Source organism: Moschus berezovskii, chromosome 1, assembly GCF_049115385.1.
Source record: "Moschus berezovskii isolate FMDL1 chromosome 1, NW_MosBer_1.0, whole genome shotgun sequence".
NCBI lineage: Eukaryota > Metazoa > Chordata > Mammalia > Artiodactyla > Moschidae > Moschus > Moschus berezovskii.
In genome coordinates, this window is record NC_142460.1 from 79,901,010 (window position 1) to 79,917,320 (window position 16,311).

Genomic DNA, 16,311 nt, shown 5'->3' on the forward strand with positions numbered 1-16,311 from the left:
TCTCTGATGGAGCCCTTTGTCATTTACGCTGTAGAATGCTGAATAAAGAGATGTTACAATTCCTACCTGGTGATCTTCCTTGAAAGTTTGTATTAATAACTCTTTCAGCTTCTTCTTTCTTTCTTTTGCCATTTTTTCTTCATCCATAAGAATATGAACACTTTGAAACATGCCTTTCTCTGGAATTTTTGGAGAATTTTCTTGCTTCTTCTTCTCTCTATTAATAACAATTAAAAACTACATGTATGAACAATAGACTTAATTAGAATCTATCACAGTGAAGTGAACACTGAATTTTCCATCAGAAGATAGAGAATTTTAGATCTGGGCCTAAAATTACAGAGTGAGTTTTCTGAGTTAGTTTATTCTTTTATAAAATACAGTTAAATGAAATAACATTGTTATAATGTATTCTGCAAAGCAGAAAACCTTATATAAATTTTAGTAAAGTATATTCATTGAGTTTAACATTGAATAATACCTTGATCAAAATTTGAGAGATAACAACCATTAGATATCCTCTGATATAGACATGAGTTCTCTCTCTCCTCACAAGAGGAGATAAAACAGGACCCTCAGGTAAGAAAGGAGTGAGATTTTTATCATAAGGCTTTTACAAGGTTTCTAGGAAGAAAAATAATAAAAGAATCAGGTGATCCTGAATAAGGAGAGAATGAAATTTATATTAATTTAAAAATAACTGAAAAGAGAAAAAATAGAACATAATAACAAAGAGGATAAGGACCTCAGGGAAGTTAACAAGAATCTCTTAGTAACTGTGAGATAAGTTGCTCAAATTTCTGGTTCTCTCTTGCTCACCCACCTATCTTTTCTTTCTCATCCAGGTAATCCCTTTACCCTCACCAATCCAAGCCAGCTCTTAACCATTGCCTTCTTATTGTAGAGTATCAAACTGTACAGGTATGTGTAAGTGTATAAGGTATACATTTTATCAGTGATGTAGTAGAGATAGCATCTGCCAGGAATCAGGATTCATGGGCTCTGCCACAACCAGCTGTGAAAACTCTGGAGAGTCACCTAGTCTCGCTGAATTTCACTTTACAGTTGTGGAAACTCAAATTGAGAGAGGGATGCCACAATAATCTAAAGATATTTATTCATTAATTATCATATATCCTATGGGAGCACACAAAGTTATATCTTATTACTGGGGATATGAACCATCACTTGGTTAAGGTAGCTCTTCCAGTGTAAAGTTGCTATTTTTCCCTTTGTAATTAATAAACCTCTTAGAGAAGACACTTTTGAAACTATTCAACGGAACAGATTTAGGCTACTTTACAAATAAATTAAAAAGCCCTACCAACAATAACATTTTACTGACTTTCCCAACTTACTAATGCCATAACAGTGTTATATTAGATAGTTACAGGCAGATCACAGTGGGCATTAAAAGAAACACAGTTCTAATATTAATACCATGGATCTAATTTTTAAAAATAACATCAAAATATGTATCTGTTATGAAAGCAGTATCTGCTCGCTGTGAAAAATTGGAGAGGTATAAAGGACATCCATATTTCTACCCACGCAACATTTCCATAGTGTAGTGGTCAGCACGTTCGCCTTACATATCTCTACCCAGAAAAAAACACTGATAACATGTCAGTGCTGTTTCATTGTACAACCAGTATTTATTAATTTCTCCAATATTTATTACTATAAATAATGTTATTTTCACTATCTTTGTGTATAAATATTTGGATTTCTGCTTATTTACTTAAGGTAGTTTTCCTAGGACTGGAATTTCCAGGTCAAGTGAGAATAACATTTTTCATGGCTCTTATAGTTTATTGCCAAATTGCTTTCTGGAACGTTTAAATCAGTTTGTCCACCTAGAAGGACTGCATGTTCCTTGTCTCACTATATCCGTGGATAAGCTTTTAACTTTTAAGAGAAATATCTGGTGAATGAACGTCTGTGGAGTGCCCACTGTGAGCAGAGCTTCTGGCTACCATCAAATGTTGTTTTCACAATTTATTTTAGGTCAGCCTAGATTTGTCAGGGCTTGAGAGCAATCTGAAGAGCAAGGCTGACCTTAGCAAGAACTCACTAAAACACTGGTGATTGCTTTCTAAAAGGAAGGGCAACTGGAGGAGGCCTGAGCCTGGCACTTGAAAGAATGAAACGCATGTCCACTGCTGAGCTGTTTTAAATTGGGTGGGATGAGAGCAATCAGGAACACAGGGGAAAAGCTGCATAGGTGGATGGGGGTGGAAGGGATTATCTAATAGGTCTTCCTGGCCTCTTGGTTCGAGTATTGAGGCACTTCGGGCATGTTGTCCTTAGGCTACTGCAGTTTATGCATCAGTGCTGTTTATCAGAATAAATATGTTAGTAATTTCATTTATGAAGCTCATTCTCTGCCTGAAGACACACAACAGTGCTACATCCTGTGAGGACTATTTTGATTTCCCTCTTTTGTCAGATATTTTTTTTCTTTATCAGTGGCAGTAAGGCCACGGTGACTCTGTATGATTATCTGAAGATTGGACACTGAGGCAATTCACAACAGAATGAGACAAAATTGGTAAATGTGTATAAGAAAACATTTTCAACCTTAAAAACATTTAGGTACACAAACAGAGGCAACCTAACCCACAGGATACCTATTAGAAGTGTAAAAATATTGAAAGTGATGACCTCCCCTAATGCTGAGTGGAGCCCACTGCCAGCAATCATGTAAATAAGTACAACTCATTGGGAAATGAATTAGGCAATGTTTCAAGAGTCATAAAAGTCTACACCATTTAACTCAGTAATTACACATCTAAGAACATAATTCAAAAGAATGAAAACACTCTATGCTTAAGGATGCTCACTGAACTACGTACTGGTGAAAGATCTGAAATTAGCCGAAATGCTTACCAGTATGAGGAGTGGAGGTCATTACATAAATTATGGTACAGGAACTCAATGGAGTGAAATACAGACCTTAGGACTCCAGGCCATGTGGTAATTACAACAAGCAGAAAGACAAATTAAATGTATTTTATGGTTGCAATTCAGTACCTAAAGGAACCAAGAGCAGGTGGAAACATGGAAAAAGGGAAACAGCTAACTTGTTAAGATGGTGGAATACTGGGTGCTTTCTCTTTTGTGTCCTGTTATTGCATTGTTGGTACATTTTAGAGAACTTTAGAGTACTTCCAAAATGACTGCTTAAACAAGAAACTTCACGCTGCTTATCACGGCTGGCTTACGTTTTCCATGCTTCTTCCACTGTGCGTCGCCTCTCAATTATCTCCCTCCGCAGCTTTACCATCTCCCTTTGAATCTCCTCCTCCTCTCTCTTGGCCTCTAGAACCTTCCTTTTCTTCTCTTCTTGCACCAGATACTGAGCCTCTAAGAAGGCCGATTTTTTCAGGGTGTTTTCAATTCTCTGGCGCTCCAGTTCTTTCTCACGTCTTAAGCGATTTTCTTTTACCTTCAAGAGAATACATCAAGGTTGAGATGCAGCCTTTCAAGTAGAAAGGGATATGCAAAACCTAAGAACACATTTTGAAGTTCAGAATACAACTACTTTGAAACATGCTGGCCCAGAACCCCATTGTTTATCAGAAAAAGAGGGGAAGTTCATTTGTTTACTGGGTAATGGCCAATACAAAGTTTTAAATGAAGTCAGGAAAGACGACCCCAGACAATTTGGGAATTATCTGCACCATGAAGAAAGTTGAAATCGAATGGGTTGCATGCCAAGTTCTGAATTCTTGTTTAGTAATGATTTCCTATCCGTAAGATCTTCCAAGGTGTACATTACTATTATTTATTTAGGCTCTGTACGCTAATTATAATTTAAGAAAGGATAAGGGTGTTCATTGGAAGGACTGATGCTAAAGCTGAAACTCCAATACTTTGGCCACCTCATGCAACGAGTTGACTCACTGGAAAAGACTCTGATGCTGGGAAGGATTGGGGGCGGGAGGAGGAGGGGACGACAGAGAATGAGATGGCTGGATGGCATCACCAACTCTGTGGACATGAGTTTGAGTGAACTCCGGGAGTTGGTGATGGACAGGGAGGCCTGGCGTGCTATGATTCATGGGGTCGCAGAGAGTCGGACACAACTGAGCGACTGAACTGAACTGAAGGGTATTTTTGATAGGCTACTTTGTAAAGGCTAGAACAGTGATTTACTAACTTCAGAAACATCATGACCTTTTATTCAGTTCTACCTTTATTTAAATTTGTCAGTGATTCTGGATCTTATTTGGAAATCAAAATCATGAACTTCACAGACATTTCTGAATAAGCACAATCATTTTTTTTTCAAATTCATTAATTCTTTCGAGGCTTAACTAACTATGAATTAAAGAGTGGTCCTTTCCTTTCTGTTTCACTTAACTTGACCCTTATCTTATTCTCCAGTTGTGATAAGACTTCTAGCTAACGGCTCTTAATGAACCATTTCCCGATCTTTCATCATAAATCCTACCCCAGTTTCTCTAACATCTTTAGTGCTGCTTCAGCATAACTTATGGTTTAAAGTAATCAGAAATTCAGTATTACAAAAAGACAGCAAACACACATACAGACATTAATTCTAGTCTGGTTTTGGTTCTGGACATGTGGAAATGACCTGGTCATTCTGCCTTCCTGAAGCTCCTCTACAAAGTGTTGAGATGAATCTTTTTCCTATAATCTACTATTCCCTTTGGAGAAAAGAAAGTTCCCATATGCCTTTCTAATTCAAAACAGATGAACTAGATTTAATTCAGCTCTGTCCTCCCTTTCAAATTATAATCACAAAATGAGTAAATTTTTCCACTGTCTAGAAAAGAATTATCATTATAACATTCACCAGAATATTCGTGACATTAATATCTTGACACTGCAATTCAAAAACCAAATTCAAGCAAAACTCAATCTACATATTTATAATAGGAAGTACCACATCCAGACTAATAAAGCTTAGCTCACCACTCTCTTGGTCAAAATCAGTTATTCCTCTTTTTGGTTTTCTTAAATTGTTTCCTATCCTCAGTTTATGAGCATTATTTTTCTTCTGAAGTTCTTATATTTTATTTTTATTCTTTCTAAGCAAACCACAGATGGCACCCTTTTTCACAATAAAGCCTAAGTCTTTATTTAAGCCTATTAAATGTGTTACACCAAGATTGCTTCCTGTTATCCATTTTAATTTTGCTTTTCCCTCCCACCTGCTTATGTCTCATCTCCATGGTAAGACGGGGATCCTTCTGCCGCTTCTTGTCTTGGTTTTCATTCATTCCAAGATCTTCCAATATCCCAGAATCCACCACGTCTTTATGGAGCAGATGGTCTATGAATTTTTGAACAGTGGTACTTTCATCTTCTTCCTCCAAATAACCACATAAATCTGGGGGAAACAGAACAACAACAAAAAAGGGAAAATCAAAAGAAATTTTTTAAATTTGAGTATAATTTCCATATTTATATAAATAATCCTGGTACAATAAAAATACAAAGCTGTGAGTTCAATAAATAGTAACTGATAATGCCAATTGGATGAGTACAACCCTCAGCACCTACTTTCAACTAAGAGGAAAAAACCTCCGCTCATAAGTAACTGCCTTCACCCAAGTCACTAACTCCCTCGCTGCCAAATTTAAAAGATACTACTTTTACATTTGTATTACAAGGATTTAAACATCCTTGATGACTCCAGTGCTCTTTTTAAAAAAGGCTTTACTGTGGTATAACTAACATACAATAAACTTGTAAATATTTAAAGTCTACAGTAAGTTTTGACATACATAGATACCAGTAAACATCATTACAATCAAGATAATGAACGTGTCTGTCAGCTGCAAAAGGGTCCTCATGCTGATCTGCAATCACTTCCTCTAATTTCTTCCCATGCTCTCTGCTGTATCCCAAAGATAATCCCAGCCCTGCTTTCTGCCAAAAGATTAGTTTATGTTTTCCAGAATTTGGTATCAGTTAAATTATATACTATGTATTCTTTTTGGTCATGCTTTTTTAAATTCAGTATAATTATTCTCAGGTTAATTCATGTTGTTGTATCCATAGTGTACCCCTTTTTACTGCTGAATAGTATTCCACTGTATGGACATACCACAATTAATTCATTTTTCTCATCTGGAACAGACATTTGGATTCTTTTCAGATTTTGGCTATTACAAATAAAGTTGTCATTAACATCTGTGTACAAGTCTTTGTACGAATATATGGCTTCTTTTCTCTTGGGAAAATGCCTAGGAGTGGAAAGGTTGGATCTATGATAAGCACATGCTTAACTTTTTAAGAAATTGTCAAACCATTTTCCAAAGTGGTTATACAATTTCTCATGCTCACCAGCAGGAGTGCTCCAGTTTCTCCACATCCCTACCAAGACTTGGTATGATCAGTTTTTTAATTAAGCCATGTTAATAGTTTCATTGTAGTTACTGATTGTAATTTTAATTTGCTTTTTCCTAATGCCTAGTGATACTGAATATTTTTCATGATGTTCTATTTAATTCCATGCATTATCAAAAATGGGGTATTAAAGTCGCCAAGTGTTATTTCTGAATGATCTATTACTCCCTTTAATTTTGTCAGTTTGTGCTTCACTTACTTTGGGGCTCTTTTTTTAGGTATACATATGTTCATCCTTGTTATGTTTTCTTGATGGATTGACCCTTTTATTACCATAGAATGTCCTTCCTTGTCTTGAGTAACAATTTTTTATCTTGAGCTTATTTTTTTCTGAGATTAGTAAGCTACTGCCACTCCTTTATGGTTATTGTTTGCATAGTACATCTTTTTCCATCCTTTTACTTTCAACCTGGTTGTGTCTTTGACTCTAGATGGTGTCTCTTGAAACAGCATATAGTAAAGTCATAATTATAAGTTCATTCTGTCAGTCTACATCTTTTGATTGGAATGTTTAATCCATTTATATGTAATGCAATTTTTGATAAGGTAGGATTTACGTTCGTCATTTTGGTATTTGTTTTCTGTATGTGTCATGTGTATAAATGCCTTTTGTCAGGTTGAAGAATTTACCTTTTATTGCTAGATTGCTGAGTTTTAATCAGGAATTGATTTTGTCAAGTATTTTTTCTTTACCTATTGAGATAATCATATGTTAGTTAATAATTTTGATAAACATTATTTTTTAATGGCGAGGTAATATTTTTGTTCAATGCTTTGATCCCCCAGAAAAGTAACACTACAAGCATAAAATGAGTGAGGCCTGGTACAATACTAGAAGGTAATAACAAATCTGAGTAGAGATATAACTAGATTTATTAGCACCATATGAAAGAAAGCAGCAGTTTCATTATGTTTCAGACACACTTCAGAATAAATACTAAGTACTGAAATGCTTTACTCTAATAACAACATCACTAAACTAGAAAAATATCTAAAGGTGGCAATCAGTATATCTGAAACAATGTGATATAAAGAACTTCTGAAAGTACTGGTGCTATTTAATCTAGGAACACTGATCTATATGAAGATTCAGATATGATTACAACTCCCACACAAAAAGAGAAGACTATTCTTGAGAGAGAGAGAAAATGATATCAATATTTTCTGTTGCACTAAGGGGTAAAAGTTGAGGACAAAATCCTAATTTTTCCTAAAAAAGAAAGAATTTATGAAGATTAGAGCCTCACAACAGCTGAATGGGCTCTTCCCAGAGTGCAGGCCCTCTATCCTGGAAGTGTTCAGGCAGAGATTATCCCATACAAGGGACACTTTGGAAGAACCTCTGCCTGAGGGGGTGAAGAGAGTAAATCAGATTAGGTGATCTTGAGGAGTCCCTTAACTGTAAGAGCTCATGACTTTGTGACTGTAGAGTCCTAAACACGGGAAATGCTGCAAGATGAGTTCACCAGGGGTGCCTGAGTCATGCAAGGGGAGCTGCCACCACCATCACTATGCCTACCCTTATGCTTAGAGATAAATCTTAGACTCTTGGAGTACAGCTGAGGAATCCTCACAAGTTAGCTATTTACCTTGGTTGACATTAGCTCTGTATACAAGTAATAATCTCCCTTATAAAGATACATGAAACATTTTGTAAATACAAAATGGTATGTCAATGTTTAAATATGGTAAAACACTGAAATAGCCATCAGAGTAAATGGTCATCCAATGGAAAGAGGCATTCTTAATCAGCATTAATTGCTCTTATAATCATGGTGGTTTAGTCACTAAGTCGTGTCTGACTCTTGCAATGCCATGGACTGTAGCCCGCCAGGCTCCTCTGTCCATGAGATTCTTAAGGCAAGAATACTGGAGTGGGCTGCCATTTCCTTCTCCAGGGGATCTTCCCAACCCAGGAATTGAACCTGGGTCTCCTGCATTGCAAGCAGATTCTTTACCAACTGAGCTACAAGGGAAGCCCAATCATAAGAAGAATTACAAGTAATATAATATTTTAATTTTTAAAAATCACCACGAATTTACTGACCTATAGATAAGTAAAGTGAATCAAGAAAACTTAAAGCCAATTACAAAACTAAGCAAAACACAGAAAAGTCAAAATAACATATTATTTATTATTCAGAACAATTAAAAAGATTTCTTGAAACCATCATTGATGTTAAAGCTTAGAACAATCAGGTAAGTTCTTACCATCAAACCTGTCATATTTCAAATGTCCACTGGCTTCTGGCACAGGAGGGATACTGGACACAGTGTCCTCAGCATCATTGTCCTCATCACTTGCTAGTTCTTGCTTAAGTTTGGTGTCTAACCAGTCATTGACCAATTCCTGAGCTATCAATAAGACAAAAACATCTTTTTAATATTTCAGTTACTTCAGAGACTTTCTTCATTTGCTATCTTCATTCATTCAATAACTGTTAGTTGAGCACTATCATGTGTCAAGTACTGCTCGAGATACTGGGAATATAGCAGTGAACAAAACAGGAAAAATGAAACCAATCAACTTGAAGCTTAAATTCTAACTGGGGAAGAAAGACAATGAATAAGTAAGTCAGAAAGACAGAGCAGGAGAAGGAGAAATGGTGTACAAGAAATGGAAGGCAGGTGCTGATAGTTTTAAATTAATTGGGTGGTCAAAGGAGGTCTCACTGGGAAGACATTTGAGCAAAGAAGGGAAGGAGGTGAGGGAGTGAGCCATATGGCTGTGTAAGGGAACATGATTCTATGCAGAGAAAAAAACAAGTGCAAAGTCCCTAAGGCTGGAGAGTGTTTAGCATACTGGAGAAACAGCATGAAGGTGGAATGGATGGAAGAATGAGTGAAGTGAGGGTTGTTGGAGATGAGGTAGAAGAAGTATCGCAGGGATCAGGGTTGGAGCGGTGGTTCTAGATCCGGGGTGAACTTGCCTCCCCATGGACATCTGGCAGTGACTGGAGTCATTTTTGCTTATTACAACTTATATGCAGAGTATATCATGAGAAACGCTGGGCTGGATGAAGCACAAGCTGGAATCAAGATGGCCGGGAGAAATATCAATAACCTCAGATATGCAGATGACACCACCCTGTGGCAGAAAGTGAAGAACTAAACAGCCTCTTGATGAAAGTGAAGGAAGAGAGTGAAAAAGTTGGCTTAGAACTCAAAAGTCAGAAAACTAAGATAATGGCATCTGGTCCCATCACTTCATGACAAACAGATGGGAAACAGTGGAAACAGTGACAGACTTTATTTTCTTGCGCTCCAAAATCACTGCAGATGGTGACTGCAGCCATGAAATAAAAAGACGCTTGCTCCTTGGAAGAAAAGTTATGACCAACCTAGACAGCATATTAGAAAGCAGAGACATGACTTTGACAACAAAGGTCCATCTAGTCAAGGCTATGGTTTTTCCAGTAGTCATGTATGGATGTGAGATTTGGACTATAAAGAAAGCTGAGCTCTGAAGAATTGATGCTTTTGAACTGTGGTGCTGGAGAAGACTCTTGAGAGTCCCTTGGACTGCAAGGAGATCCAACCAGTCCATTCTAAAGGAGATCAGTCCTGGGTGTTCATTGGAAGGACTGATGTTGAAGCTGAGACTCCAATACTTTGGCCACCTGATGTGAAGAACGGACTCATTTGAAAAGACCCTGATGCTGAGAAAGATTGAGGACAGGAGGAGAAGGGGATGACAGAGGATGAGATGGTTAGATGGCATCACTGACTCAATCAGCATGAGCTTGAGTAAACACTGGGAGTTGGTGATGGACAGGAGGCCTGGTGTGCTTCAGTCCATGGGGTTGCAAAGAGTCGGACACGAGTGAGTGACTGAACTGAACTGACAGCTGGGAGAGGCCAGGAACGCCAATGAACACCCTACAGTGCCCAGTACAGCCCCCAACACAAAAATTATCTGGCCCAAAATATCAACAGTGCTGAGGTAGAAAACCCTTTTTTTCTATGTCTTGACATCATTCAATGTACTTGGGCTTTTACGCTGTATGTAATGGGAAGCCACAGAAGGTTTTTAAGCAAAGAGGTAAGATATTTTAAGAGCATCACTCTGACTACTAGGTTACAACAGACTGCAGGGGGACAAGCACAGAAGCAGGAGACACCAGTTGGGATACAAATATCCAGGAGAGAGGTGATGGTGCCTAGACCTGAAGTGGTAGTATTAAACACGCTCAGATTCTAGAAAATAATGTTTTGAGGTGAAGTTGACATGATTCGCTGATAGACTGGATATGGGATGTGAGAGAAAGAAACCTATACATTTTTTGGCCTAAGCAACTACATGATGGAGATGTCATTTACTGAGACAGGGAACAAAAAGGGAGCAGTAGATCTGGATGGAAGGTGAGGGATTCAGCTTTAGATGAGTTAGGTCTGAGATGCTTATGAGATATTCAAATAGGGATTCAAGGAGGTGTTGGTTATATTATCTGGGTTGCAAGGGACAGAACCAAGCTGAAGACATAAACGTAGGTGTTGTCAGCATACAGATACTATGCAGAGACAGAAGAGGATGAGATCACCGAAGGGGGAAGGTGGATAGAGAACTCGTGCAAGGACTAAGCCCTGAGGAACTCTAGCTTCTAGGGGTTGAAGAGCTAAGGCAGAACCAGGCAAGCCAACTAGGAAGGAGAGACCCACATTGAGGGAGGAGAAAAACTGGAGTGTGATATTCTAGAAGCCAACTTCCATTTGCATTTCTTTCTTAGCGACATCCAGAAAATCTTAAATGTAGGGGCATGAGAGAAAATTTAGCATTAACTTATCATCATTGCCATACAGCTCTTGCAGAGAGGGTATGGGGATTTTCAAATAAGCAAAATGTCTACTTTAGCATTCTTCATCATGCTTATTATCATTATTGCACACCTCTAAGGGAATGGAGTGCTTCCAAATATTAAATGATGCTAAAAGACAAAATTTAACATAGATAGGAAGGCATGAAATGTAAAGAAAAAAATGAATCAAAGTGGTAGAAACTAAGTGTATAAAGTATACCAACAACAGACACTACCGGCTTTCAGAGGAAAGCAGAGAAATGGAGCAGATATTTGAGTAACCCCATTTATAATAGTTCAGAATATTTATATATATAAAAATTTATGTGTAAATTTGCATCTACTAAATGCCATTCATTAGTAAGGAGAGATTTACTATGAAGTGCTCCAAAAAGACAATGAAAGAGAAGGAGACCCTTGGAGGGTTCAACTGGAGGAACACTTCACATTGGATCAGAGGCTTAAAGCCCACCCTAAAGCAGAGTTTCCCAAAGTGCGTTCCCCAGATCACTAGTTCTTACTGAATATTAACAGATGGTTGATGAGAGGGGCAAAAAAAGGATATAAACCTTTGAAAACAATGTTTTATTCATCCACTAAATGTCTCTAAAGTTTCTCAGGATATTAATGTGTATTTCAGGATAAAAAAAGTCCAGGTCTAAGAAGCTTGGGAAATGGGTAATTTTTTTTTTTTTTAAATGCAGGACTTTTTGGAAATCTTGAGTGACTATAGTATACTGTGTATTTCTATTGGTGGGGTGGGAGAATGGGTAGGGTAAGACATATCTTTGCCAATTTCTGAATAAATTTCCTTTCGCCAACTCCAGTACCACCAACTACCCAAGACCAAGTGCCGTTAGAGCACACACAGACCACTGTAATGGTCTCTCACTAATCTCCTTTTTCCTGCCCCGTAATTCAGTCTTCATATATTAGGAAAAGGTCCTACTGTACTGCTGCTTAAATCCCTTCAAAGATGTTAAAATAATAATTAACAAAAAATAAAACTCTTCAATGATATCTGCTCATACTCAGAATAAACTCTAAATTCTTTCCGCATGCCTAGAAGGCCCTTCCGTACGCTTTCTCCATTGGGAAGCTCCAGCAACACTGGTCTTCCTTCAGTCCCTCAAGCACACCAAGCCTGTACTTGAATTCTTAATGTGACCTTTCCCAATGACTGGGATGCTCTTCCACCATCACAGCGCGTTCTTGTTATTTAGGTCCAAACTCAGATGACTTATCACTATCTGACCTTTTGTTTTTCATTTTCTTTATCTCCACTCTAGAATGCATACTCCATGAAAGCAAGAACTTCATCCCTTGTTCATAACTTGCAAAGCCCTACCTGGCACAGAGAAACAATTTAATGTATATGTTGAATAAATGAAGAAATAATCGGAAAAACTGGAGACATAAATAATTCAAATGAAAACTGGCTTCCAGGATATGGCACTCTGACTTTCTTCCTACCTCAAGGGCCTCTCCTTCCCAGTCTTCTTTGCTGGTCCCTCTTGATCTCTTCATCCCAAACAGTGGAGTTCCCTAGGGCATCAGTAACTACAGTACTGATTCCAGAGGAGTAAATGTTCTCTCCTTTCCTAAGGAACAAAGCTGATTTATAAACTTGTGATCAAATTATCTGGATGATACCAGATCAAGTTAACAAGCTGCCCTTAATACCACAAGATCAGTATCTTACACTTACTAGATAACTGTGTTATGTCAAAACTGCCTCTGGATGTGGTTCTATTTCAAGAGACAGAATAGGCCTTATATATAACCTTACTTGAAATACTGGAAGTAATTCCAGAGTAAATTAGCTTTAGGAAAGTAGAAGTAAACAAAAATTAAGAACAGGAGAAAGAAACACTTTCGTTCTTTACTCTGAAATTCATTATGAGTTATGCTTTAGTAAGTTGTTCAGTTCAGTTCAGTCGCTCAGTCGTGTCCGACTCTCCGCAACCCCATGAATCAATCACAGCACGCCAGGCCTCCCTGTCCATCACCAACTCCCAGAGTTCACTCAAACTCATGTCCACAGAGTCGGTGATGCCATCCAGCCATCTCATTCTCTGTCGTCCCCTTCTCCTCCCGCCCCCAACCTTTCCCAGCATCAGAGTCTTTTCCAGTGAGTCAACTTGTCGCATGAGGTGGCCAAAGTATTGCAGTTTCAGCTTTAGCATCAGTCCTTCCAATGAACACTTTTTAGTAAGTTGTACTCCCAATGTATTCTCTTACCTTCTGCGTAGACTTCTTCATGATCTTCTATTTGCTCAGGTGTTTCCAAATCTACAAGTGGGCCCCAAAGCCTTCTGGATAAATCTGAATTTCCAGCAGAAAATACTTGAGAAACTGCAAATTCTGAAGCTTTCTCCACTCTCTTTAAAAGAAAAAAAAAAAATCCTCCAAGATGACAACTTTCTTCAGGGTTAGAAGACTTCTCTCCTATTCAAGATTCTGATTTTCTACCAACTACCAAGATACTTTCTTTTTTCCATTTTAAAAGATACTTTGAGGTTTAAACATCCACCCCAAATAATTTCACTCATTAAACATGAAATTAATTGCAGCATTTTACAAAGTTTTAACAGGTGCTCATTTTTATACTTGAACAAAAGGGTGTTTAAGCTTTAGATGACTTTTGTTTAGAGCATTAGTCATGGGATCCTGACACTTAATATATTTTAAAAACATACAATAGCTTATTATTAATAGTTTCCATGCCACTAGGACTTGCATATGAATGTGAACCAGAAGCAGGTAGCTACACTTCAGATTCCTACCCCTGAAAGAAACTTCCCATTACATATCAGGCAAACTAATCAAATTGGGATAAAGGGTCACTGAACTGTAGTAATTCAGAATGCTCACTCAACAGTGAAAATCTAGTAAAAACATGGCCAAATTCACAGGAATGGGGAAGGGGCTGGCAGAGGTGGGCAAACTCTTGACATTTTGGTTTACATGCATGCTCAAAACTTGTCATGGGCTTGATCTTTTAAATCTTTGAGGATTTCATATGCTAAGTCTGAATTAGAAGCAGAGGGATAAAGTTGAAACATCAAGGTAATGTGAAAAAGAGGTCAAAATAGAACATATGGGACAAAGTATGAATCAGAATAAAAGTGGTCTAACCAGAGAGAGTCAAGAAAGTATCCTTGACCTTCATGAGGTCACTCTGGAGAGATGTGTTCTCTTTCAGAGCCTCCAACATGTCCAAGTCAATGCCGTTGTTATATATCCTTTCCTTAAGGGTCACGATATGCTTGGTACCTAGTCCTTCCTTTTAAGGTCCTTAAATTCTAAGGCAGAGAGATGAATTTCACATATACTGTATGTGTCTGCATGTGTATACATACATAGACACATATATTTGTAAATAATGTACAAATAAATAGATCAACTCTAATTTTTTAAAACCAATATCCACAAACAAAATATAAAGAACAAAAACAGGGTTGCAGATGTAGTTCTTCAGGCTGTGGGCGAAAGAAATAACTTTCCATGACACGTCATCTCACCTGAGCTGGAATCTGTGCAGATTCTTAGAAGAAAGAGAGCTTGGAGACAGGAGAAGGAAGACTGATTTTGGTACTAAAGAAGGGCAGAACCTGGTACTGACAAGTCACGGAGTAAAGAGAAATGTGTGCTTGGCTTTAACAAAGAAAATGTTTGGGCTATCACTTAAAATGAAGATTTGGGGGAAAAAATGCTGGATGATAGTAAGGATTAGAAATAATCTCTGTAATTCCTTGTTTTAAAACATTATATCCTCACCATTTTTTTTTTTCAATTTAAATACATAAGAGACTGGAGATGTCTCATGTGTCTATTTAGCAACTTATTCTTTAAACAAGCTGATTAAAGGCTAACTCTGTTCCCAGGACTGTGGACATTAAGGCGGAAACAAAACGAAAAGCTTCTGTTCCCAAAGCATTCACTTTAGTTTTGGTTACATGTGCCATGTGTGCAATAAACAACTTAAGAGCAGTCTTAAAGCAATACAAGGTGATTAAAACAACTGAGCATATTCAAAAGTTTCTTACTCATTGACTATGCTATAAGGATGTAATTTGTAGAGGACTGTCTCAGTGAGTCCTGTGATCATATAAATGTTTAACATGTGTTCCTTATGTCCCACGGCACACACTGATTACATTACCCACTACAGACCCTGTGTAGCCTGTTGCCATTGATGCAGAAATGGCAGCTCTATAATGCACGTCTTCATTTCCTCAAGGCTGGCAGGTACAAACATGAGTTTCTTGACAAATTCCCAAGTGCAAACTGCATGTCCATACATAATAGTTTTCTGAGTGATGTATTTTTTGAAAGTGCCCAATTCTTTCTTAATCACTGTTGCTATTGTTCAGTTGCTAAGTCATATCCGACTCTTTGCAAGGCCATGGACTGCAGCATGCCAGGCTTCCCTGTCCTTCACCATCTCCTGAAGCTTGCTCAAACTCATGTCCACTTAATCACTCTACATACAAGTAAATGCTTGACACTGTATCTGTGTGTATGAATGCCAACATAACTCCAAGGAAAGGAGTATAGAAGACAGGATTATGAGGGTAAGGGGAATGAGGGGTAGTTGTTCACTGAGAGAGGTGTCTCAAGCTGAGATTTAAGGGAAAGATGTGTACTGGCCTCCTAGAGAGAGGGTATTCTGAGCTGGGGATCATCATTAAAAAAAGCAAAAGGAAGACTTACCTGACAGAGGGGAAGGAGACTGGCCTGATAGGAGTCATGCAGTATAAGAGTAAAAGGGCTGTTACAGGGACATTGATATTCCAGGGCGATTGATAGAGGCCCCTCTAGAATTTACTGCCTCTTCCCTGGTGACTCAGATGGTAAAGAATATGCCTGCAACACAGGAAACCTGGTTTCTATCCCGGGATTGGGAAGATCCCCTGGAGAAGCAAATGCAATCCACTCCAGTATTCTTGCCTGATAAATTCCATGGGCAGAGGAGCCTGGTGGGCTATAGTCCGTAGGGTCGCAAAGAGTCAAGACACGACTGAGCAACCAAAACTTACTTATATGACAGCATGCAGAATTACCGAAGTTTCCAAGAGTAGAGAACTGACGCAGTGGAAATGTTTAAAAAGCTCAAAGTAGCCAAATACAC

The 16,311-nt window shown here is 38.1% G+C and overlaps 1 protein-coding gene across 1 annotated transcript in view; it reads right to left on the reverse strand.

Moving 5' to 3' along the window:
- Window positions 1–16,311, reverse strand: part of CCDC191 (coiled-coil domain containing 191) — a 96,212-nt gene that overhangs the window by 74,398 nt on the left and 5,503 nt on the right. The window contains exons 3-7 of the mRNA XM_055427273.2: window positions 13,419–13,560; window positions 8,593–8,736; window positions 5,181–5,359; window positions 3,225–3,448; window positions 67–217 (exon numbers count right to left, since the gene is read on the reverse strand). Coding sequence (XP_055283248.2) covers window positions 67–217; window positions 3,225–3,448; window positions 5,181–5,359; window positions 8,593–8,736; window positions 13,419–13,560 — 840 coding nt within the window. The remainder of the gene's footprint in view (window positions 1–66; window positions 218–3,224; window positions 3,449–5,180; window positions 5,360–8,592; window positions 8,737–13,418; window positions 13,561–16,311) is intronic.